The sequence below is a fragment of the Phascolarctos cinereus genome, unplaced genomic scaffold (genome assembly GCF_003287225.1).
Source record: "Phascolarctos cinereus isolate Bilbo 61053 unplaced genomic scaffold, phaCin_HiC Scaffold_2;HRSCAF=192, whole genome shotgun sequence".
NCBI lineage: Eukaryota > Metazoa > Chordata > Mammalia > Diprotodontia > Phascolarctidae > Phascolarctos > Phascolarctos cinereus.
The window spans coordinates 24728875-24753440 of NW_027555625.1; the positions used below are offsets into that span (position 1 = coordinate 24728875).

At 43.7% G+C, this 24566-nt stretch overlaps 1 protein-coding gene across 2 annotated transcripts; it reads left to right on the forward strand.

Annotated features, from left to right (window-relative positions):
* The first annotated feature begins 1999 nt into the window (after positions 1 to 1999).
* LOC110218436 (zinc-alpha-2-glycoprotein-like) lies at positions 2000 to 16553 on the forward strand. Of its 2 annotated transcripts, none has more exons than XM_021001157.2 (6): positions 2000 to 2202; positions 5002 to 5262; positions 7562 to 7828; positions 9046 to 9324; positions 9519 to 9635; positions 16214 to 16553. In XM_021001157.2, the coding sequence occupies exons 1-6, from the start codon at positions 2088 to 2090 to the stop codon at positions 16252 to 16254; spliced, it is 1080 nt and encodes a 359-aa protein (XP_020856816.1). In that variant the 5' UTR covers positions 2000 to 2087; the 3' UTR covers positions 16255 to 16553. The 2 variants fall into 2 exon arrangements, with proteins under 2 accessions (XP_020856816.1, XP_020856817.1); XM_021001158.2 differs by having other exon boundaries at positions 7730 to 7828.
* The last annotated feature ends 8013 nt before the right edge of the window (positions 16554 to 24566 follow it).

A 24566-nucleotide genomic window follows, 5' to 3' on the forward strand; every position in this document is an offset into this window, starting at 1 on the left:
CAGCCCAAGACTTTAAACCCCAAAGCCTCGGAAATGGTAGTTATCCCAGTCCAGTACTCAGTACCAATTATTGTGGGAAGCCAGATGCTGAAAGGCTGAAGACTAAGCAAGAGAAGGGAAAATAGAGACAATGAGTGTAGGTTGTTTTTCTAGGATTTTAAGTGAAAAAGGAAGGAAAATGATTAGACAATATCTTAAGGTGATGATGGGGTCTAGTGAAGGTTTATAAGGATGGGGGAGACCTGGTTGTGATTGAAGTAATACAGGGAAGGAACCAGGTGACACGGAATGGTTGAAGACAAAAAGAGAAAGGTAGGAGTCAATCTTCTGAACGTGGAGGAATGGGGTAGGATGGGATCAAGGGCTCTTGGTGAAGCGAAGAGACTGGAGGCAAGGAGAGAGTGGGGAATCATCTCAATTTCACTCCTCAGTGGAGACAGGAAGAGAAAGGGAAGTTGAGGGGGGCAGCACACTGAGGAGAGAGGAGAAGCTTTGGAACGGTTTCTTTGGTGAATGAGGTACAGAATCCATTACAGAGGAATAAGAAGATTGCTTTGGGGCTGGAAGGGCAATTCAATATCAGGAACTTAGTCTGGTTGTGGGACTTCTGCCAGCCCTGCTCAGCAGCACATGAGTGAGAGCAGAGAAGGCAGGTGGAGATACAATGCAAGGCATGGGTTCAGTAAAGGATAGCCATCTATAGGGGCAAAGGGACGATGGAGTCACAAGTTTCAAAGACTGAGGAGTTCAATGGCAACATGTAGAGTTAAAATTGGGAAGGAAGCTAGAACAGAGGTAATGGCCCAAGAAAGTACTGATGGGCATAGGGACTGTCAGGAGTGATGAGGGCGGAAAACGTGCGTGGGAGAGCCAAGGCACAGGTAGAAATGGAACAATGGGAGGTATAGTCAGATAGCAGAATGCCCACATATTTTATTCAGGACAGAGAATGATTTTGGGGGGTATTTTTTTGTTTTGGGGGGTTTTTTTTGGTTAGGCAAAGGGGTTAAGTGACTTGCCCAGGGTCACACAGCTAGTAAGTTTTATGTGTCTGAGGCCAGATTTGAACTCAGGTCCTCCTGAATCCAGGGCCGGTGCTCTATCCACTGCACCACCTAGCTGCCCCCAGGACACGGAATGATTGTGGACAATGGTGACATACAAGGTGTGACTGTCCCTGTGTGTATTGGGGGTAGAATAAAGGCCATGGGACCTACATAAGGACTACATAAGGGGACAAGGGAAATGGGAGTTTAAGGAGTTTGTTATTGTTGTTGTCCAACTCTTTGTGATCCCATTTGGGGTTTTCTTGGCAAAGTTACTGGAATGATTTGTCATGTCCTTCTTCAGCTCATTTTACAGATGAGGAAACTGAGGCAAACAGGGTTAAGTGACTTGCCCAGGGTCACACAGCTAGTAAATGTCTGAGGCCAGATTCGAACTCATGAAGGTGGCTCTTCCTGACTTCAGGCCTGACACTCCACCCACTGCCCTACCTCGCTGCTTGAGGAAGCATCAAAATGCATTTTGAGGTCCCCTAGCAGTTACTGACGTCCTTGTGAATTGAGGGAGATTGTGGCGGGGACCAGTACAGAGCCACAATTTCAGACTCCACGTTTCCTACAGTAAGACCATATCTCCCACCAGAAAGGATAGATTGCCTGTCCAGTCAGCCTCCAGATTCCCTAAGGGGAGAGGCTATGTTTCCTCCGTTAGCCCAGGAGCTCTCCGAAGCTAGAGCTCTGTCTACCTCACCAGTCATTGCTCACTGTCTGAATCCAGCTTAATTCAAACAACTCGAAGAATGCCAGCTATGTCCATGGCATTATTGGCCTTCCTGCCCAAGCCTGACGACCATCATGCTGTGGGGATTCCTGACTTTACCACAGATTAAATTTCACTTCTGTTCTTGTGCCTGCCAGGCAGGGTCACTTCTGCCTGGAGACAGACGCCTGTCTGGGACCTATGGAGAAAAGGACTTGGCAGAGCCAACCCCGCCAGGGTGGTGGTGACGCACAGGGAGACATTGCTTCTTTGAATGCCACAGAGAGCACAGGGTTTGGGGGCCAGACTTCTACCCAAATGAGATGCTGCTGAGGAAGCCAAGCAATCACAAGATGAAGAGTCGGAAGTCAAGGAGAAAATCGTTCTCATTCTGGTTGTACATTATAGGAGTATTTGCTATGAGGGAAACTGAGGCAGGTGAGTTGGGGGTCTGATTACAAGGCTAGATCTGAGGCTATTGGGGAAGTGAAAGGGATATTTGTCCATTAGTTTCTGGGGTATGAAGGTGGCTGGCAAGGGAGCATCTCCAATCTTGGCACAAGAGGAAAGGAGCAAGTCTGTTTTGGGAAACAGCAGCAGCTCCTGACTTGCCTTGTTAGCAGGGTCATCCCTGAGTTATTCTTCTTGTACATAGGCTCTTCTGTGTGGGGTACAGAGCCTACCCAGCATGAAACCCACTGAGGCTTTGGGCAACGCTGACTAGAGCGTGCTCCTACCTGGGGACCAGGGTTGTCAGTGTCTCTGGGAGGGAAAACTCCCAAGGAAGAAGGGGGTTACCCTCCACAGCTATCCTTGACCCTCTCCTTACTATTTCTGCCCTTCTTCACCAGCAGCAGCTCTATTGATGGACCCTGGGGCTGGGAGGTAGAGCCTTCGTCCTGCCCCCACATGCTGTGTGGGAGTGCCCTGGTCACTCACCAAGCCTGTTCTGGTGTGGCTGGTCTCTTTACCTCTTTGATCATAGAATTATAGAATCAAAAGTCCTGAATTGGAAAGGATCTCAATAAAATATTCAAAAAACATTGATGAAGGACCTACTATGTGACAGGCACTGTGCTGAATGTTGAGACACAAAAAGAAAAGCAAAATGGTCCCTGCCTGACTTCAAAAAGCTTATGATCTAACTGGGAGAGATAATATATCACAGATAGATATTCACAAAAGAGATACCAGGAATTTGAGAGGGGGGTGCCCTAGCAGCTGGAAGATCTAAGAAAGACTTCATGTAGAAGGTGACACTAGCTGAGCCTTGAAGGAAATTAGGGATAATGATGATGGTGGTGGTGATGGTGGTGATAACGAGAATGTAGTGTTTTAAGCCTTACAAAGTGATTCGCATATGTTATTTCATGTGACTCCCAATAATGCTATTAGGTTTTACTAAAGCTGAAAGAATAAAGTCAGAGAAACCAATGATTTAGTGCAACAATCTCCAGATATGGTCCAGGGACCCCTAGGAGTCCCTGAGCTACTCTCAGGGCCTTCTTGAAGTCAAAAGTATTTTAATGATAACATTAAGATGTTTTCATTTCTAATATCTTACATGGTCTGTTCTAATATGGCAAATATTGTCTAATGTGGTAAATATCAACAGATGTAGCCCATGTGAACCAAAACTCTTTGAAGGTTCTACAATAATTTTAAGAGTGTAAAGGAGTCCTGAGACCTGAAAGTTCGAGAACTACTGAGTCCATAAATTCTAAGTTTCGTGTCTGAAATGCACCGCTGTTTAGTTATTGGGTGGCTTGATTGTCTCAGCTCCCAGGATGGCTCCTTCTGGCCTCCTTCCCTAAATCTCAATGTCGCATCGTGAAACCACAGAAAAGTTTCCCCTGTCCTTCCTCATTGAAATAAGTTGGATATTTTTGTCATAATTTCATTCTTAAGGGTGTCTCATTCCTCTTGAGACAACTTCTCCCGTGGAATATTGAACTGTGGAATTTTCTCTCTCTATCCTTTGGCTGAATTTTTGTAACTGCTCTCTGCAGTCTAGGGTCCATGTCAAATCAAGTCCATATTTCCCCTTCTTATCTAGCACAAGCTTAAGGGCGCCGCTGCCTCCTTCTTTCCAGGTTCCCATCTAAGCCGTCAGTTCCGATTTACTGCTCAGACTCAGGTTCAGAATAGAAATACATACCATCTGTTCCTTCTACGGGAAGATGAAATTATCAGAAATACCTGTCTAATATGTTTCAAATGTTCTGGCTTTGGCAAAGAGGTAGGGAGAGACAAACAGAAACAGAGAGATGAAGACAGACAGAAACAGAGAAAGACAGAGAAGCAGAAGCAGACAGAAAGGCTTCTCTTCACGCCAACTTTTACCGGCTTCCTCAATTGATCAGTCAATTCTACCTTCTGGCCCACTGTCGATCCTGGCAATAACAGGCAGCCACTATAATCTGTTGAGCAGGGAAAAGACATGCTTACACCTGTACTTTAGGTAAATCACTTTGTCAGCTGGGTGGAAGATAAAATGGAGTGGGGAGAAAATCGAGGCAGGGACTCCAGTTAGGAAGTTAGTGTAATTGTGCCACACACAATTGGTCCCCAAGATCTCATTTCCTGAGGAAAACAATCCCAACAGGAAAAAATGCCAGCCCCGGGCACCCCACCCCAGCCAGGCTGCCTTTCTGCACACGGTGACTCCAACCTTTTCTACACTTGAACTACATAACCTTCTGTGTCTGCACAATTGTAAGGGGTCAGTCCTTTCTGCAACAGCTGTGGCTCTGTCATCTTCCCTGCCTAAATAAACCAGCTGCACCTCCTTACTGACGCTTACAGTGAGTGTCTAAGCCCTGGCTGCACTGATCCCTGGCCCAGACAGAAACACTGCTGCATTCTCTGGGACAACAGTCATTTACCCCTGCTCTTTTAGCTGCTTCCGCCATGATCCTCACACCCCTAATCCCCACAAAGTCATCTCGAGTGCTCATTTTAAGTGCTTTGGCACCAAACCACAAGGTCCTGGTAGACAAGGTGGTTACATCATCAAGGAACAACCTCTGACTCAATTGATTGACAAGTAGACCATATGAGCCCTACTGTGTGCCCGTTACGTGGGAGGCAGAAATTGGAAAGAATGAGAGGCACCATGCCCCCTTCTGGACTGGCCCCGGGAAACCTGCCCAACCTGTCCAACCCCCATTAGCCTCCTAACAGTAGGAGCCATGACATCTGACTGTCATTCTCTTCGCTTTCTTTTCTGTCATTCAGCCCATCACAGCCATGAGATCCTCTTTACTGCAGTGGGTACATCCAAGACTCTCTTGAGCTTCACCATGGTCAGCTTCTTGGATGATGTAGAGATCGCCTTCTATGACAAAAAGCACCAGCAGCTTGTGATCAAGGAGGCCTGGGTCTCCCATGTCCTGGGGGCTGACTTCATAGAAGATCAGCAGTACAAATTGATGCACAATGAGATTGACTATCTTTGGGCTCTCCAGAACTGGGTACAGAATGATACCTTGGGCAAAAGTAAGTCTGCCCCACTCCCCACTGCTCTCATCCTTTTTTTTCCCTTCCCTCCAAACTTCTCCCTTCTCCCTGGGGCTTTAAGGGCCCAAATACATGAAGCCACACCATTAAAGTAAGTGTCCAGGGGTCCAATGCCTGCTATGCCCTGATTCAGGGAAAGGACAGTGAAGGCTTCTGTCCTAAGTCTTAATCCTCACTAAACAACGTAAGTTTCCCCATGTACCAGTTCTACCTCTTAGAACAAGTCCAGAGTTCTTTGCCTTCGGCACCTGGGCTTCTGCTACTTTTCCTATTCAAAGCCCTGAGTCTTCAAATCATCAATATCTTCTTGTTCCTAGTCTCAGAAACCTGCTGACCTTTATCCCTAAATAGCACTCCCTCCATTTCCTGTTATGGTTACTGAATCTTGATGCCTGGTTTCCCTTTTTATCCCATGTGGCTTTATATTCCATGTAACGAGTGCATTTTTCCTCTGGTATATTTAAAAGAGAAAAGAAGAAACACACATTGAAAAATAACCAGCCTCTGATTGAATGCTCCCTAACTCCTTAGCTATCCCACCTGATTATGGTTCCCCAGATGATTTACAATTTTCCCTCTCCTGAATGATTTAGCAGCGTCATGGGCCCCAGGAGGGAATCTGCTTTCTACGCTTGCGTAATGGCTAGTTTGAAAAGGTTTGTCCACTGAATGAATGAGAGCTCTCCTCTCCAAACAAGGAACACATGGGAATAAATATAATATAAACAGGCAGTCGATCAATAGGCATTTAATGAGTGCTGACTATGTGGCAGGCACTGTGCTAAGTGCTGGGGGTACAGAAAGGCAAAAAACAACATTTCTCGTTCTCAATGGTCTTACATTCTAATAGGGGAGACAATATACAGACAATTAGGTAGCTACACGATGTGTAGAGAGAAAACAGTAGGTAATCTGAGAAGAAAAGGGGGAGGAAATGGAGAGGTACTGGGAAAGGCTGAGATTTGAGCTGTCTCGAAGGAAGCCAGGAAAGCTGGGAGACTGAGGTGAGGTGAGAGAACATGACAGCATGGGGGACAGCTTGCAAGGAGACCAGTGTTTCTGGTCGTAGAGTACACGGAGGGAATAACAGTGTGTAAGAAATCTGGGAAAGCATGAGAGAGCATTGGCCCTGGAGTCAGGAAGACGTGAGTTCAAGTCCTACCTCAGACACAACATTTACTAGCTGTGTGACCCTGGACAAGTCACTTAACCCTGATTGCCTCACCAAAAAAAAAAAAAAGAATGGGGAAGTTAGGAAGAAGGAAGAGTTTGGAGGGAAATATAATGAGCTCTGTTTTGGATGTGTTGAATTTAAAATGTCAATGGGACATCCAGTTTAAGATGTCCAACAGGCAGTTAGAGATGTGAGACTGGAGGTCAGCAGATAGACTAGGGCTGGATATCGAGATCTGAGCCTCATCTAGCTAGAGATGATAATAGAACCTACGGGAGTTGGTGAAATCACCCTGTTAAATAGGTGAAGGGAGAAGAAAAGAGGGCCACAGTCAGTGGGTGAGACTTGGAGGAAGATAAAGCATGGAGCCACCAGACAGGTGGGAGGAGAGCTAGAGGAAGAAGTGTCACCAACACCTAGAGAGGAAGCAGTATGCAGGAGAAGAGAGTGATCTGACAGTGTCAAAGTCACCAAGACGTCAAGAAGGAAGTGGATTGGGAAAGGCCATTAGATTTGGCCATTAAGACTGGAGAGAGCCATTTCAGTTGAATGATGAAAGCCAGAGAGCAGAGGTTTAGAAAAGAGAGAGAAGAGAGGAAGTAACTACGCCTGCTACAGGTGATTTTGTCAAGTTAATGGATGAAGGGGAGTAGAGATGAGACAATAGTCAGCAGTGATTGGGTAGATAGAGAAAACGTTTGTTTTAAAGATGAGGAGGCAGGGACACACAGCAGAGAAATAAATAAGAAGATAAAAGAAGTAGATGAAAAGAGACTAAAGACCAGGGAAAGAATAGGAGCAATAGAGGGGAAGATGCTGGAGAAGACAGGATGGCAATGTTCCCATCACCTCAAAAATCAGAAATGTTTAACCTGACGCAGGTCACTACCAACCTTTACAAAGGCGATCTCTTTCCTTATGAGGCCCACAAGACAGGGACCCTCCTTCGGGTTCCCCTCCTCCCAATCCAATTCAATCAACATGTATTAAGCACCTGTATGTGCCAGGTGCTGGAGATAAAGACAAAAAATTCCCACCCACTAGGGGCTTTCATTCTACCACTCACACTGGCTTTGTCCTGAAAGGAACCCTTTGCTCTCCCAGAGAACCACACGGTCCAGATTTGGCATAACTGTCACCTGGAGCGAGACATCCACGTGAGCAGCCGCATCTGGTGTGCTGTGGATGGGGAGGATTTCTGCCAGATGGATGAGCAGATAAGCCACTGGGTGGCCAAGAAGCCCGAGGCTGAACCCGCCGTTCTTCTTGCAGAAGAGATCTACTGTTCCAAGAAGGTGAAACGCTACCTGGAAGACTATTGTGTCCAGCCAATGAGAAAAGTCCTACAGTATTCAAACATCCGAGATAATGGTGAGGCCCCTCTCCTCCCAGGAGATCCAGATCAATCAATGGCACTTGTGTAGAAGCTGAAGCCCTAAAGCAGGAGCCTAGAGCTCTAGATTAGAATGCCAGGGGACCTCAAATTCATAGGGCAAAAGCCAGCACCGTAGAAATGGGTAGAATTGTTATTTCTTTGGAGGAGGGGGAAGCATGTGCTGTGAATTCTATTCAGATGCCTAACCAGGGTTAAAAGAAAAAAGGTATAAGTTTAGCACCCCACTGTGGCATGAACTGGGAAAGTATCCAGCATCATCAGCCTGAGGAAGGGGGAAAGGAAAGAAATGAGCATTTATACAGCACCTACTATGTGCCACAGACTGTGATGCTGTGATTTTTTTTTTACAAATATTGTCTCCTTTGATCCTCACAACAACCCCAGAAGGTGGATGCTATTATTATCCTCATTTTACAGAAGAGGAAACTGAGGTAAACAGAGGTTAAGTAGTCACGAGGGCTACACAGCTAGTGTGTCTGAGGTCACATTTGAACTGGAGTCTTCTTGACTTGAGGCACAGAAATCTATCCACTCCACTGCCTCCGAGGATGAGCTCTGTCTCTGTCAAGCAGCCTAGCTAAAGGCAGAGATGCCCAGTACTAGAAAGATACCTTGGTTTGTTTTCAAATGAACCTCAGGAGAGCCTGTCTAGTTAGTATTGTAGATGTCATGATACTCGTGGCATAGGAAGGACCCACAGTGATGAAACCATGGGTCTTCTCAAGTATTATCACTTTAAATAGTCTTTGTTACAACTTACCTTACCTTGTTACAACAAATGGGACCCTGATGGTTGCTCATAATTGATTTAGATCTCTTCTGATGGCACCGCTATCATCAATATAATCCAACAAGCAATAATTAAGCACCTACTAGGTACAAGGCACTGAACAAGAAAATGGAGATATGAAAGCTAGTTAAAAACAGTCCCTGCCCTAGAGGATATTGATTCTTCTAAGGGGAATACTAACAACTGTCTTTTCTTAGGGCCATTTTTATGCAGAGCACCTGGCAAATCAGTAAGCAAGATAGGAAGAGATGAAAGGTTTGAACGCATGGCTTTACTGGGTCTCAGTCAATGTGTAAGGAATTAGGACAATAAGGAGGCCAGCGTGGGAAAAGAGGATTGAAATGAAGGAAAGGGTACATGTCCAGATACTGTTGGATGTGATGCATTCTGTACTGCCCACAGTGCCCCCAGAGGTGACCGTGTCCTGGCATCATGCCCCAGATGGCAATGTCACCCTCTCCTGCACAGCCACAGGCTTCTACCCCAGCTCTATCCTGCTGCACTGGGAGAAGGATAAGCAGCTGGTGGTGTGGGGGCAGGAGAGCTCCAGCGGCATCTTGCCCAACATTGATGTCACCTTCTACCTCCAAATCACCCTGAAGCTCCAGTCAAGGGACATGGAGCCAGGTTACACCTGCGTGGTGGAGCACAGTGAGCTAGAGACTCCAGCTATGTACCATGGTGAGTGTCCCACCCAAACTGGCCTGTCCCATCCCCAGAAGACCGTACCTTGGAGTTAGCCTCTCTAACCCCTACCCGGGGGGGGGGCCCACAGGGCAGGGTTCCAGTTCTAAATCTATGATTCTATTACCTCTGGTTGTGCTTTCAGTCAAGATTTCCACCCCCATTTGTCTGATGCCCTTCATTTCTCCCAGTGCCTGTAAAGCCTGCTAAGGTAGGGCCTTGGTACATGACCCTGAGCATCCTGGCAGTTGTCACCATGTTGCTGAGCTGTGCGGCTGCTTTCATCACATGGAAGAAGAGGAAGACAGGTGAATATGTGGGGCCGTCATATATGGAAAGTGCTTTTCATACCTTACAGCACTGTGTAAATGTGTGGGATGGTGATGGTGGTGGTGACAGTGGTCATGGTGAGAATTATGATGATGAGCAAGATGGCGGCAATAACAATGATGGCGGTAACAGTGATGGTGACAAGACTGATGGTGATGGTGATGCTGTCAGTGATGGCAGGGATCACATGATGATGGTGACAGTGGCCAGGATGGTGCAGTTCCTGCCAAGACGCAAGGCTGTCATGAAGAAAGCTCTTTACAAACAGAATCTCAGACCTGGAAACAACTTCAGAGATCACCTAGTAAAATCTGTCCATTCATCATCCTGCTCCTGGGGGCAGCTAGATGGTGCAGTGGATAGAGCACCAGCCCTGAAGCCAGGAGGACCTGAGTTCAAATCTGGCCTCAGACACATAACACTTAGTGACTTGGGCAAGTCACTTAACCCAATTGCCTCACCAAAAAAAAAAAAAAAGCATCCTGATCCCAATGACCTGAACACTGAGAACCAGTCACAGTTCTCCACTGATGGCCTGACCTGGATGGTTCTTTATTCAGGAATACTTGAAGTCAAATCCACCCTCAGACACTCACTAGCTATGTGACTCTGGACAAGTAACTGAACCCCTCTTTGCCTCAGTTTCCTCATCTGTAAAATGGGGATTAATAATAGCATTTATCTCCCAGGGTTCTTGTGAGAATCAAATGACGTAGTGCCAGTAAAGCACTTAACACAGTGCCTGGCACACTGTAAACACTGTGTCAATGTTAGCTATTACCATCATCCTCATCACCATTATTGTTATTCGTATGATACCTGCTGATCGGGGATGTCCACCAAGGCTCTATTCCAGGCCCTCTTCTCTTTTTGACAGATGCCGCCTCACTTTGGGATCTCATCAGCTCCCATGGGTTTCACTGTTATCTCTACACAGGTGATTCCAGATCTCTATATCTAATACTACTCTCTCTCCAGAGTGGAAGTTCCACATCACCAGCTACCTTCTGTACATCCCAAACTCAACATGGCCAAGACTGAGCTTATTATCTTTCCCCCAAAATAAACCTTTCACTTCTCAGAACTTGCCCTCACTGCAAAGGTTTCCTACCAAAAACCCAGACTCACAACTTTGGTGTCATGCTGGACTGCTGACTCGTACAACATGTACCCAATTCATTGCTAAATTCTGTATTCCTGCCTTCACATCATCTTTGTATGTGTGTATGTGTGTGTGTGTGTCTGTATGTATGTATATGTCTATTTGTATATGTCCCCTTCCCTCTCTATTCACACTGTCGTTATTCAGTCATTTCAGATGTGTCTGTCTCTTTGTGACCCCGCTTGGGGTTTTCTTGGCAAAGATACTGGAGTGGTTTGCCATTTCCTTCTACAGCTCATTTTACAGATGAGGAAACTGAGGCAAACAGGGTGAAGTGACTTGCCCAGGGTCACATAACTAGTAAGTGTCTGAGGCCAGATTTGAACTCAGGAGGATGAGCCTTCCTTATTCCAGGCCTAGTACTCTGTCCACTGTGCCACCTAGCTGCCCCATACCCATGCGCACCCGCCCCCTATTCAATAAATTCTATTACCTCCAAAGTCAAATATCCAATCCTGTTTGGCACTGAGAGCTCTTCACTACCTGGACTCTTTCTCCCTTTCCAGTCTTCTTACACTTCTTTCTCCTCCACACCCTTGATGATCTGGCTGCTGCTGGCTATCACCCCTACACAACACTCCATCTTCCCTCTGTGTCTTTGCACTGGCCATCCTCCACAGCTTGAATGCTTTCCCTACACCACTACACCTCTTAGCTTCCCTCAAGACTCAGCTCCACCCCACCTGCTGCAAGTGGCCTTTTGTCCAGTGGCTTTGCCTGCAGCTACTAGGACTCCTCTGAGATTACATGACATCTACTCTGCGTCCATCCTGAATGTACCCAGTGATTTACATGGTTTCTCCCCATTAGGATTTGATCTCCTGCAGGCCAGAGACTGACTTTGCCTTTCTTTGCATCCCCAGCACTTGGCTTGGTGCAGAGCAAAGAGTAAGCTCTTAATAAATGCTTTTTGACTCACTGACAAGCACAATGGAACTCTCAGCTCCCTCCTTTGGGACACTGTGCCTTTCAATACAGCCTAAAAACAGACAAAAAACTGTAGATCGCAATGTAGACTCACACAGGGTTTGTTTCCCCCATAAATCCTAGGGTATTTTTTTTCATACAAACTGTCATCTAGCCAGCACTCACTGCTTTTTGAGCTCAGGTACTCAACCAAGTCTGAATTCACCTGACTTTATCCATCCCATGTCTCTCCATCTCGCCCACAAGAATAGCATGAGAGGCTTTGTCACATTGTTTCCTAAAACCCCAATATACTATGTCTGTTGCATTTCCCTGTTTTACCAGCCTAGTTACCCTGTACACAAAAGAAATCAGGCTAGTCAGTCATGACCTGGTTTTGATGAGCCCATGCTGGTTCTTAGTGATCACTACTTCCCCCCAAGAATCAACAACAACGTTTCTAGGCTACTGATTGAAGAATCCATCTTCCCTTCTTTGAAAATTGAGACATCTTCCCATCTCTTCCCATCCCTACAATAATTCTTCTATTCACAATGATTTTTAGAAAATCACTGACAGGATCTCACTAGGCTCTTAGTAGCAGGGAAGGTCCCCAGAGGGTGGCTACTGCTCCTTCCTTTTGGGGTTCTAGGATAACTCTAAGTTGTATTCTAGCCCTATAGTTCATAAGCCCCTACTAATGTGTTCCCACTATTGATTGTCAATTTATATCAATTAACCAACCAAATCTGATTAGCTTTTAGAAATGAGAATTTAAGGTGTTAGAGTAAGAAGAGTTGCAACAAAATATCCCCCAAGAAAACTGAGTGCCGTAGTCTCCCAGAAGTACAGAGTCTAAGGGGAAGTAGACCCAAGCTTGGAGAGCACACTTGGTAAAGGGGTAGCTCATAGCTCCTGGTTTCTGAAAGTCCTTTCTCCCCGAAGTGGAGTCATCATGAAGTTCCCCTTAAGTATGGTGCAGCTTTCAACTGTATTTCTTAGAGAGTCCTAAAGCTTATTTACTCTGTGCATTGACTTTGTTCTCTACTGCATCCCAATGCATGTGCTACCATTTGCCATTGCTATTGTAGGGACACTGCTATGATACCCAGGGGATGTCCAAAATTTTACTAACCTTTCACAGTTCACAAGGTCATCCACTGGTGGAAAGGTAAAGAGGCTCTCTCCTTCACCCTCTCCCCAACAAGCAATTTCCTCTAAGTGTTTTGCTAGAATTATTTCCACCAGTAGGCTAGCCTGTCTCTTAAATCCCAGATTCTAAGGGGGCTTTCTATTTTATCCAAGACCCTAGGCATGAATGAGTCTCTTCAGCCAATCCCAGTACAATTTCTGTGGGGCACCATTTCATTTTATCTAACTGTGCATTTTTCTCCTTCCAAATTGATTGAGGATTTTTTGGATGCTTTGGGTTGAGTAACTCGATAAAGATATTCTTTCCTCATAAAGGTGTCAGGAATAGAGTGTCTTGTTAGTGACTGTAGGTGTAATGAAGTGAGTAGATCAGGGGTGGAGAACCTGCAGCCTCAAGGCCACATGTGGCCCTGTAGGTCCTCAAGTGCACTCCTTTGAATCCAAACTTCACAGAACAAATCCCCTTTTTTAATTTATTTATTTTTCATTTTCAACATTCACTTCCAAAAGATATTGAGTTTTAAATTTTTGCCCTCTCTCATTTCTTCCCACCCCACCCCCCTGAGATGGCATACAGTCCAATATAGGCTCTACATATACATTCATGTTAAGCATATTTTCCCATTAGTCATGATGTAAAGAAGAATTAGAACTAATGGGAGGAGCCACGAGAGTGAAGCAACAACACAAAACAACAAAGGAAAAGGAGAGCAAACAGGATACTTCCATCTACATTCAGTCTCCATATTTCTTTCTCTGGGTGTGGATAGCAATTTCCGTCATGAATCTTTTGTAGTTGTCTCAGATCCTTACATTGCTGTGAAGAGCCAAGTCTATCAAAGTCAGTCATTCTATAATGTGGCTGTTACTATGTACAACGTTCTCCTGGTTCTGCTCACTTCACTCAGCAATCAGACCATACAAGTCTTTCCAAGTTTTTCTGAATTCTGCCTACTCATAATTTCTTATAGCACAATAGTATTCCATCACCTTCATATACCACAACTTGTTCAGCCATTTCCCAATTGCTGGGCGTCCTCTCAATTTCCAGTCCTTTGCCACCACAAAAAGAGCTGCTACGAATATTTTTGTACATGCAGATCCTTTTCTTGTTTTTATGATCCCTTTGGGATACAGACCTAGAAGTAGTATTTCTGAGTCAAAGGGTATATGCATGGTTTTATAGCCTTTTGGGCATAACCCCAAATTACTCTCCAAAGTGGTTGGATCATTTCACAACTCCACCAAAAATGTATTAGTGATCCAATTTTCCCACATCTTCTCCAACATTTATCTTTGTCCTGTTTTGTCATGTTAGCCAATCTGATAGGTGTGATGTGGTACCTCAGAGTCGTTTTGATTTGCATTTTTTAACCAATGGTGATTTAGAACATATGATTATAGATAGCTTCAATTTCTTCATCTGAAAACTGCCTATTCATATCCTTTGATCATTTAGCAATTGGGGAATGACTTGCATTCTTATAAATTTGATTCAGTTCTCTATATATTCTAGATATGATGCCTTTATCAGAGACATTGGTTGTAAAAAGTCTTTCCCAGTTTTCTGCTTCCCTCCTAATCTTGAGTACATTGGCTTTATTTTTGCAAAACCTTTTCCATTTAGTGTAATTAAAATCATTCATTTTGCATTTCATAAATTCTCTATCTCTTGTTTTGTCATAAATTCTCTTCTCCATAGATCTGAAATGCAAACTGTTCCTTGCTCTTCTGGTTTGTTTATAGTATCAGTCTTTATATCTAAATTGTGTATCCATTTTGACTTTACCTTGGTATAGGATGTAAGATGTTGGTCTATGCCCAGTTCCTGCCATACTATTTTCCAGTTTTCCTAGCAGTTTTTGCTAAATAGTGATTTCTCATCCCAGAAGCTGGAGTCTTTGGATTTATCAAATAGTAGATTAGTACGGTCATTGACTGTTGTCTTGCATACCTAACCTATTCCACTGATCCACCACTCTATTTCTTAGTCAATACCAAGTAGTTTTGATGATTGCTGCTTTATAATACAATTTAAGATCTGGTATGGCTAGGCTAGCTTCCCTAGTATTTCTTTTCATTAGTTCCTTTGATATTCTGGACTTTTTGTTTTTCCAGATGAATTTTGAGGGTTTTTTTGGTAGGGGCAGGCTCTATAAAATAATTTTTGGTAGTTTGATTGGTATGGCACTGAATAAGTACATTAATTTAGGTAGAGTTGTCATTTTTATTATATTAGTTTGGCCTACCCATGAGCAACTCATATTTTTCCAATTATTTAGATCTGACTTTACTTGTGTGAAAAGTGTTTTGTAATTGTGTTCATATAGTTCCTGGTTTTGTTTTGGCAGGTAGACTCCCAAATATTTTATAGTGTCTACAGTAATTTGAAATGGAATTTCTTTTTCTATCTCTTGCAGCTGGGCTTTGTTAGTAATATATAGAAATGCCGATGATTTGTTTGGATTTATTTTATAGCCTGCAACTTTGCTAAATTTGCTTATTATTTCAAGTAATTTTTTACTTGATTCTCTAGGATTGTCTAGATATACCATTATATCATCTGCAAAGCATGATAGCTTTGTTTCTTCTTTGCCTATTCTAATTCCTTCAATTTCTTTTTCTTCTCTAATTGCTACAGCTAACATTTCTAGCACAATGTTGAATAACAGTGGTGATAATGGGCATGTTTGTTTCACCCTTGATCTTATTGGAAATGTGTCTAGTTCATCCCCATTGCATGTAATGCTTGATGATGGTTTTTAATAGATGCTATCCTTAATAAAAGGATTTGCTTTGTAAACCTTGGACTCAGTCAAAAGGCCCCATCCAAGGACCTAGAAGGTCACATGTGGCCTTAAGGCCACAGGTTCCCCACCCCTGGATTAGATGATTCAATTGACACCACCCCCTGATCCTTACACTGGGGTCGGGATCAGTCAGGATCCAGACACTCTTCCATCAGGTCTCATACTCTCCAAGCTCTGTGTCCTTGATCTCTTCAGGGGAGCTCTCTGTATTCTGTCTACCTTCCCAGATATGTGACCCAAGAGCAAGTCTGATGGGTAGCCACTCCCCCCACAGCACAGTTGAGCACAACTGAGATTGTTCCAGAGGGGCCACTGAGACCCAGGGCTGGACACGTTTGGCTTTTGATCAGCTCTAAGATCAAAAGAACAAACTGACCCCAACAGGGATAATGTCATTGGCACCACATTCTAAGCTGCTTGATCAAACAGCCTGACCACATTTATATATTGCATGTAAATAGGCAAATGAGTTATTGTTACTATATTACTATTATCATCATGAATATAATCCTCATTCTTCCACTAGAGTCTACCTTCAGTGGCTCACCAGGCTCTGCAAATAAATGATCCTGGGGTCCCAAGGCTGCACCAAGAGAGGCCAAGCTCTGACATGTCCTACTTGTCTGGAAAGTCTTCAAGGATTGTTCTGTGTGTCTGCCAACTGAGTAGAGATGAGCTAAGTGCAGAGACCCACATCATCAGGCATTTGGTGCTGACTTCTCTTGTCAAAACAACAATTCATTAAAAGAGATATTGCCTAACAGCTAAACTAGATGAGGATAAAGAAGAGAAAGAGCACTATTGAACAATGTCACTAATAAACATGGATACAATTTTTTAAATAAAATGCTGTGAAAAAGACTATAGCAATATAGTTAAAATTATTCATTATGACCAAGCTGGATTTATGCTAGGGATAAAAATGGTCTAATAACCTGAAAAACAATTAACATCATTAATATTGTAAAAAGAAACACCCCAAACTACACAATCATATTAATAGATATAGAAAAGGCCTTTGATGAAATACAGCCCTTGTTTAGGAGGAGGAAAAGGCAGTAAAGGAGGAAGAGAAGATGAAGCAGAACCAGAAGCAGAAGAAGCATCAGAAGGAGGAGAAAGAAAGAAAGAAAGAAAGAAAGAAAGAAAGAAAAAGAGAGAGAGAAGAGAGAGAGAGAGAGAGAAGAAAGAAAGAAAGAAAGAAAGAAAGAAAGAAAGAAAGAAAGAAAGAGAGAGAGAGAGAGAGAGAGAGAGAAAGAAAGAAGAAAGAAAGAAAGAAAGAAAGAAAGAGAAAGAAAGAAAGAAAGAAAGAAAGAAAGAAAGAAAGAAAGAAAGAAAGAAAGAAAGAAAGAAAGAGAAAGAAAGAAAGGAAGGAAGGAAGGAAGGAAGGAAGGAAGGAAGGAAGGAAGGAAGGAAGGAAGGAAGGAAAGCGTTCATTAGTCCAGGGCTTTCCTAGGGGGCAGGGATACAGTGGAACATACGTTAAGTGATGGAAGGAAGGAAGGGAGGAAGAAAGGAAATACTAATAGTAATAGAAAGCTTTACAAGCAGAATGAGAACATCATGAGAGAATATGGCAAGCCAGAGAAGTCAAACACAACTTTCCCACAAACCAAAGAACCTAGAAGCAGAGGGCATGATTCATTTACCCATAGACCCAACATAGGACACATCAGTCCAGGGAGCACCGGCCTACACTCCACAGGACAATTCTAGGACTAGTGAGGTCCCTGTCATCCATTGGACATAGATATCGGTGTCCTCTCCACTCAGGACAAACAACAGGGCAATCTTCTCTATTACAGGTGGGGCTATATCCCACCTCTCACCTGTGGGATACTTGGTCTTGCTACCTCTACAATAGGTCACATTTATTTTAAGGTTTACAAAATCCTTTCTTCACAATAAGCTCGAGCAAAGACCAAAGAGCCTTGACCTTGAGTGAAATCTGGACACATAAGCATGGGACCTGGAATCAGAAAGACCCTCTGTAGATGCTTGCCTGCCCAGTCTTGGATTGGCTTAGGATCAAATGAGATAACATATGTTAAGTGCTTAAAGCCTCTATAAATGCTAGCTATCATCATCATTGTTACCTTCATCATCACCATTATCATCATCATCATCCCCATCATCATCATTGTCATCATTCATTGTTATTATTCACCTGTGCCCTGTCTTAAATCAATCAAACAAGTACTTATACAATTCCTACTATATACCAAGCACTGTGCTAGGCACCAGGGTACAAAGACAAATAGGAGATAATCCAATCCCCTCCCTCAAGAAACTTTCATTACCCTCCTGTTCTCACCAGCCACAGAGGCAGAACTTGCCCCCATCACAGATGCTGAGAGAAAAGTCCGCAGTGAGGACAGGAGACCCTTCAGCCCGAACACTGCCTGGTATAGTCAGGGGGAAATAGCTGACAATATTGGTGTCCCTCCTTCCCCTCCCCCCCTCCTAGACCTTGTGGTCCCCAGTCTGTGTCCTCAGCACACTCACTGGGCTGGCCTCAGGAGGCTGGCCAGTATTTGCTGGCTGTCCTTGGGTCACAAGGAGTTGGGCCAGCAGAGGCAGGCAGAGAAGAGGCTGCACCTAGCCTCCTGACTGTGAGGTGAGGCCCTAAGATTGTGCTTGGGAGTTATTCACCAGGGGGCTTTAACCTGAGGCTGCAGGCTTTCACCAGTCATGCGTGGTATACCGATCTTTAACCACTAGATGTCACAATTGAGACAAGTCAGTCAGTTAAGAGGAGTTCAGGGGTTCTTAATTCCGGAGATATCAGGTGAAGCCTTACGGACCCTTTCTCTGAATAATGTTTTTAAATGCATAAAATAAAATGCATAGGATTACAAAGAAAATCAATTATGCTGAGATCTAGTTATGTATATATACATATATAGATCTATGTATCTATATTATATATAGTCACTTGACCCCAATTGCCTCACCAAAAAAAAAAAAAATGGGCAAAAAAAAAAGTTCATAGACACCAGGTAAAGAACTCCTATATTAAGTATTTACTATGTGGGCAGCTAGGTGGTGTAGGGGATAGAGCACCAAGCCTGGAGTCAGGAAGACTCATCTTTCTGAGTTCAAATCTGGCCTCAACGCCCAAAGGGCTATAAAAATATGCATACCCTTTGTCCTAGCAATACCACTTCTAGGGCTGTATCCCAAAGAGATCATAAAAACTGGAAAAGGACCCACATGTACAAAAATATTTATAGCAGCTCTTTCTGTGGTGGCAAAGAATTGGAAATTGAGAGGATGCCCATCAATTGGGGAATGGCTGAACAAGTTGTGGTGTATGAATGTAATGAAATACTATTGTGTTATAAGAAATGATGAGCAGGCAGACTTCAGAAAAACCTGGAAAGACTCGTATGGACTGGTGCTGAGTGAAACGAACAGAACCAGGAGAATGTTGTACACAGTAACAGACACGTTGTGCATTGACTAACTTTGATAGACTTAGCCCTTCTCAGCAATGCAAGGATCTAAAACAGCTCCAAAGTCTCATGATGGAAAATGCTATCCACATCCAGAGAAAGAACTATGGAGTTAGAATGATGATTGAAACATACTATTCGCTCTTTTTTTTCTTCTGTTTTGTTTTGTTTCCTCTTTCTTGTGGTTCCTCCTATTGGTTCTAATTCTTCCTTACAACATGACTAATGTGAAAATATGTTTAATAGGAATGTATATGTAGAGCCTATATCAGATTGCTCTCTATATTGGGGAGGGAGGTGGAGAAAAATTTAAAACTCAAAAGCTTATAGGAGTGATTGTTGATAAATCAAAATAAATTAATAAAAAAAAATCTGGCCTCAGACACCGACTAGCTGTGTGACCCTGGGCAAGTCACTTAACCATGTTTGCCTCAGTTTCCTCATCTGTAAAGTGAGCTGGAGAAGGAAATAGCAAAACATTCCAGTATCTCTGCCAAGAAAACCCAAATGGGGTCACATAAAGTCAGACACAACTGAAAAGAAAAACCAGCTATGAGCCAAGCACTGTGCTAAGTGCTAGGGATTTTTTTTAAAAAGGCAAAAATACACCGTATTTTCCCTCAGATGGAGGGGATAATATGCAAACAACTACATACATTGTGTGTATGCTACTCACAAAGTAGAAGAGAGGTGATCTCAAAGGGAAGCACTGGGGATGGGGAGAGGGAATGAAAAGGCTTCCTGCAGAAAGTGATACATGAGCTGAGTCTTGAAGAAAGCCAGAGTAGCCAGGGCCAGAAGAGAAGAGGAAAGCACTCTAGGCATGAGGGAAAAGGCAGGGAGTCCAGAGAAGGGGTATGTGATGGCCATATTCATGTACAAGTCTACATCCTACAGGGGTAAGACAGAAGCCATCTGAGGAAACAGAGGCCCCAAGAGAAGAGAAGCGACTGGCCTAAGGTCACACAGGCAGTAGGTAACAGCATCAGGATGTGGGAACCCTTGCCTCCAAGTGGGGATCCTCCTTCTTCCCCCCATTTCTCATCTGCTTCATCTTCCTCTATTACAGTGTAAGTTCCTTCAGAGTACAGACTGTCTCTTTGACTCACCTATCCCCAGCACTCAGCACAGTTCCCGGCATGTGGCAGACAATCAATGCCTTAGCTAGCTAACTCTGGCTCCAAATAAAGCACTGCTCATCAAGCGATTCCTTCCGTCTGATTTCAGAACACATGCCATTCTCTCCCCACACAGTCCATCATCCTGAGTCTCAAAGAACCTTAGACACAGGCCTGAAGAGTTGTCCTGACCTAGAGTCTTGGCCTGAACACATCCAGGGCCCAGGGCCCTGGTTTGAGGAAACCCAGAATAATGAACGATAGCCCAACCTAACACAAGAAATGCTAGAGAATGGCCCGACAGAAGCCAAGAGCCCAACGGCTCAGGTGATGGGCAAAGCTTAGACAATGCAATGTGGAAGCAATTCTGGGCTATGATGATGAGGCCAGCTGGACAATAGCTGAACAAGTTGTGGTATGTGATGGCGATGGAATACTACTGTGCTGTAAGAAATGATGAGTTCGATGATCTTAGAAAAACATGGATAGACACAGCATGAAATAACGAAGAGCAAAATGAGCAGAACCCAGAGAATGCCATATACAGTAGTAGCAATATCGTCTTAAGAACAACTTTGCGTGACTAAGTCATTTTGACTATTATAAATACCCAAGTCAACTACAAGGAACATCTGAAGGAAGATGTTATCTGCATCCAGAGGAAGAACTGATAAATAGCAGTTTATGTAGAACAATTTTACATATTGTGTCTAACGGTAGCCATGGAGAGAGGGAAGAAAAAAAAGAAAAAAATGTACATAAATTTATTATATACTTAGAAGGAATAGCAAGTTATACATAATAGATTTGCCATTTCAAGTGTAATCATCTTTTTATTATCCTACTGTTACGGAAATGCTTATTTTATTTTATAAATTAAAAATAAAATAATTTTTTAGGGACAGCAGCAGTCTGTCTAATTATTCACAGACTCGTCCAGTTTATGCTAATGAGGTCCCCCTGAATTGCTTTGACCATCCTGCCTTGCTGCTTCTCTTCCCAAATGGGCCCTTTGATGCTGACTATGAAGAGCTCACTGACTCCTGGCCCCAGCCTGCCAACTACCATCTTGCTACTGTGCTACCCTGTGCATCTACCATCTACCAGGAGGCCGCTAGGGGGTGCCATGGTGTGTTGAGCCCTTTGTCTGGAACCAACAGCAACATGAACACAATGCATGAAAGCATCGCTTCCCCCAGAATCAACAGATCATGTTCTTGTTGTTTGGTTCTTTAGTCATGTCCGACTCTTCATCCATTTGGAGTCTTCTGGGGTTTGCCATTTCCTTCTCCAGCTCATTTGACAGAGGAGGGAACTGAGACAAACAGGGTTAAGTGACTTGCCCAGGGTCACACGACTAGTAAGTGCTTGAGGTCGGATTTGAACTCAGGTCTTCCTGACTCCAGGCCCAGCATCTGTCCACTGAGCCACCCAGCTGCCCCTAGATCGTGTTTTAGGTTAGGCAACTCCTGCCTTGAAGTATAGAGACAATACAGACCTCCTGTACGTGACCTCTGAAACTCAGTTTCTGTGACCAGTGCCCTCTGAAACATGTAATCACTAACCGTGGGATTAATTAAATGCTGAGTGCTCCATGGCATAGTGGGAAAAGCCTTAGACTGGATCAAAAGACTTGGGTTCTAATTTGGATCCTGCCATTGATTCATTATTGGACCTTGGGCAGGTCAATCCAACTCTCTGAAACTCAGGTCACTCCTCTGTTTGATAGATAGATTAAAGATAGACAGACAGACAGATAGACAGACAGATAGATGATAGATAGATAGATAGATAGATAGATAGATAAATAGATAGACAGATAGATATATAGATAGACAGATATATGATAGATAGACAGATAAAAAGGTGTTAGATAGATAGACATGGATGGACAGATAGATGAGAGAGAGAGAGAGATGATAGACAGATAGATGATAGACTGACAGACAGATATATAGATGATAGATATATAGATGATAGATAGATAGATAGATAGATAGATAGATAGATAGATAGATAGATAGACAGATAGATAGATAAAGGTTGGACCAGACGCTTTCTTTACACTCTACACTTTTATGATTGAGTTCCCAGTTTATCTAATTCCCAGGATCGCCAATATCATTCTATATCACCATAAACACTGGAGTGTTTATTCCTTCAACCTCACCACCTCCAAGATCTTGAATTTCTAAATCTCCGCCTATGATCACAACCTCCTATTCTTCCATCTTTCCCCTTGTCTCAGTCCTCCTAAAGGAGCTCCTTTGGTCTCTCCCCATTGTGGCCCTTCACCATCCTGGTCATCTTCTTCTGGACGCTCTCCAGCTTGTCAGCATCAGTACCTAAGTGTGGTCCCCAGGACTAAACGCTACTCCTGATACCATCTGAATTTAAGTCTCTGCTCCCCCTGGACTCCCAATATTAACTGACGGACTGGTTTACAGACATGGCACATTATTCCCTCTTCTTCTACCCTGGAGCAAACAGCCCTTGTCATTCGGCTATCTCTTCCTCCACAGGGAACAATAGATGATCACAGAAGGCTTGGCCAACCTTTTGGTGTCTCATCAGGAAGATTTTCAGAACAAGGAGAAAGGTGGTGCCAGAAATTCAATTACTACCAAACTAACAAAATTTTATTAAGCATGTACTATATGTAAGACACAGTGCTAAGCACCGGGGATATCACAACAAAAGTGACAGTCCCTACCCTGGAGGAGTTTACAATCTACTTGGAATACAACATGGACACAAAAAAATAAATTCAAGGTGGTTTAAGAAGGATGAGAGCAGTAACAATGGAGCAACCAAGGAAGACTTCATAGAGGAGGTGATACATGAGCTGAGCCTTGAAAGATAATGAGGATTCTGAGAGTGAATGGTGAGGAAGCTGTTGCATTTCTGGCATAAGAAAACCCTGTGCAAAGACCCAGCAATGTGAGATGGAAGGACAAGTTTGGGGAAGAGGCCAGTGGCCTAATGTAGCTAATAACAAAATAATGACAATAATACTTATCAATTATATAGTAAGTATAAATAATAAATAATAGCTAATGTTAATTTAGCAGAGGTGTCAAACATACTGCCTACAAGTCAACACACTCAGTGCAGCCTGAACAATGTAATTGGGAAATATTTAACAAAGTAAATAAAAAATACAGTAGAACACAGATAGTGTTACTATGTGGTTTTCTAAGTCAATATGCCTTAGAATTTAGTGGTCTCATTTCTATTTGGGCTTGACGTCAGTGATGGAGCATATAGGGAGAAATGAAATTAACATCCTAGAAAGGCAAATTGCAGCCAGGTGTGGAAGGTTTTAAATGCCAAGTGAAAGAGTTTGTATTTGATCCTAGAAGTAATAGAAAGGTACAGGAACTGTTTGAAAGGGGAAGGACAACTGAGTCTGACCTGTGCTTTAGGGACATGTGAAGTATGGATAAAAGAAGGAGAGCCTTAAGGCGAGAAGACCATGGAGCAGGCTATTACAACATGGATTCAAGAGGAGATGTGAGCCTGAACTAGGGTAGTGCCAGAGGGAGTAATCAAAAAGATCCATCTAACACACCAGGAATGCTTCAGGCAGATAAAGCATCGCCTGAGCACCACCCTGAAGCAGGAGAGAATCCCCAGGGACCCAGGAGGGTCTGGAAGGAAAACTCATGGAATTCTTCTCCATCACCCCTCAATGTGTCTACATAGTCATGATAAATGGCAGCTTTGAGAGGCTCTTGCTCCATGCCCTTTGCCACTTCCTGGACCTTGTCTCTGCCAGTTCTGACTTTGAGGACAGATGGCAAATGAAAGTGAGCGACAAACATACCAGCTTCTCGCCTCCGGGAGCAGCTGCAGCCTGCCTAGAGCAGACGAGCTGATAGCATCCCACTTTCCTGCCCAAAGGGGGCTGGGATGCCTTGGCCTCTCATCTCCCTCTAGGGAGGTGGGGGACAGGGCAGGACAGGGCAGCATGGTCTACAGGTCTGTTGATCATCATCATTATTTTTTTTAATCTACCTAGGACTCTGAAAAAAAGCAGATGGGATAGATGTGAGAGACATTTGTTGTTTTTAGTGTAATGTCTACGTGTCCCCTCTCCATGTCTGACCCAGACTGGAGACCCCAAATCTCTGTGTGTGTGTGTGTTGTGTGTGTGTGTGTGTGTGTGTGTGTGCGTGTGTGTGTAGCAGTATATAGCACTCAGGTCAGCACCAATGGGGAGGGGAGAGAGAAATGCTGAATAAAATTTATATGAAGATCAAAGAGATAATAGTGATCATGAATATGGAAGTGATAATGAAGAATG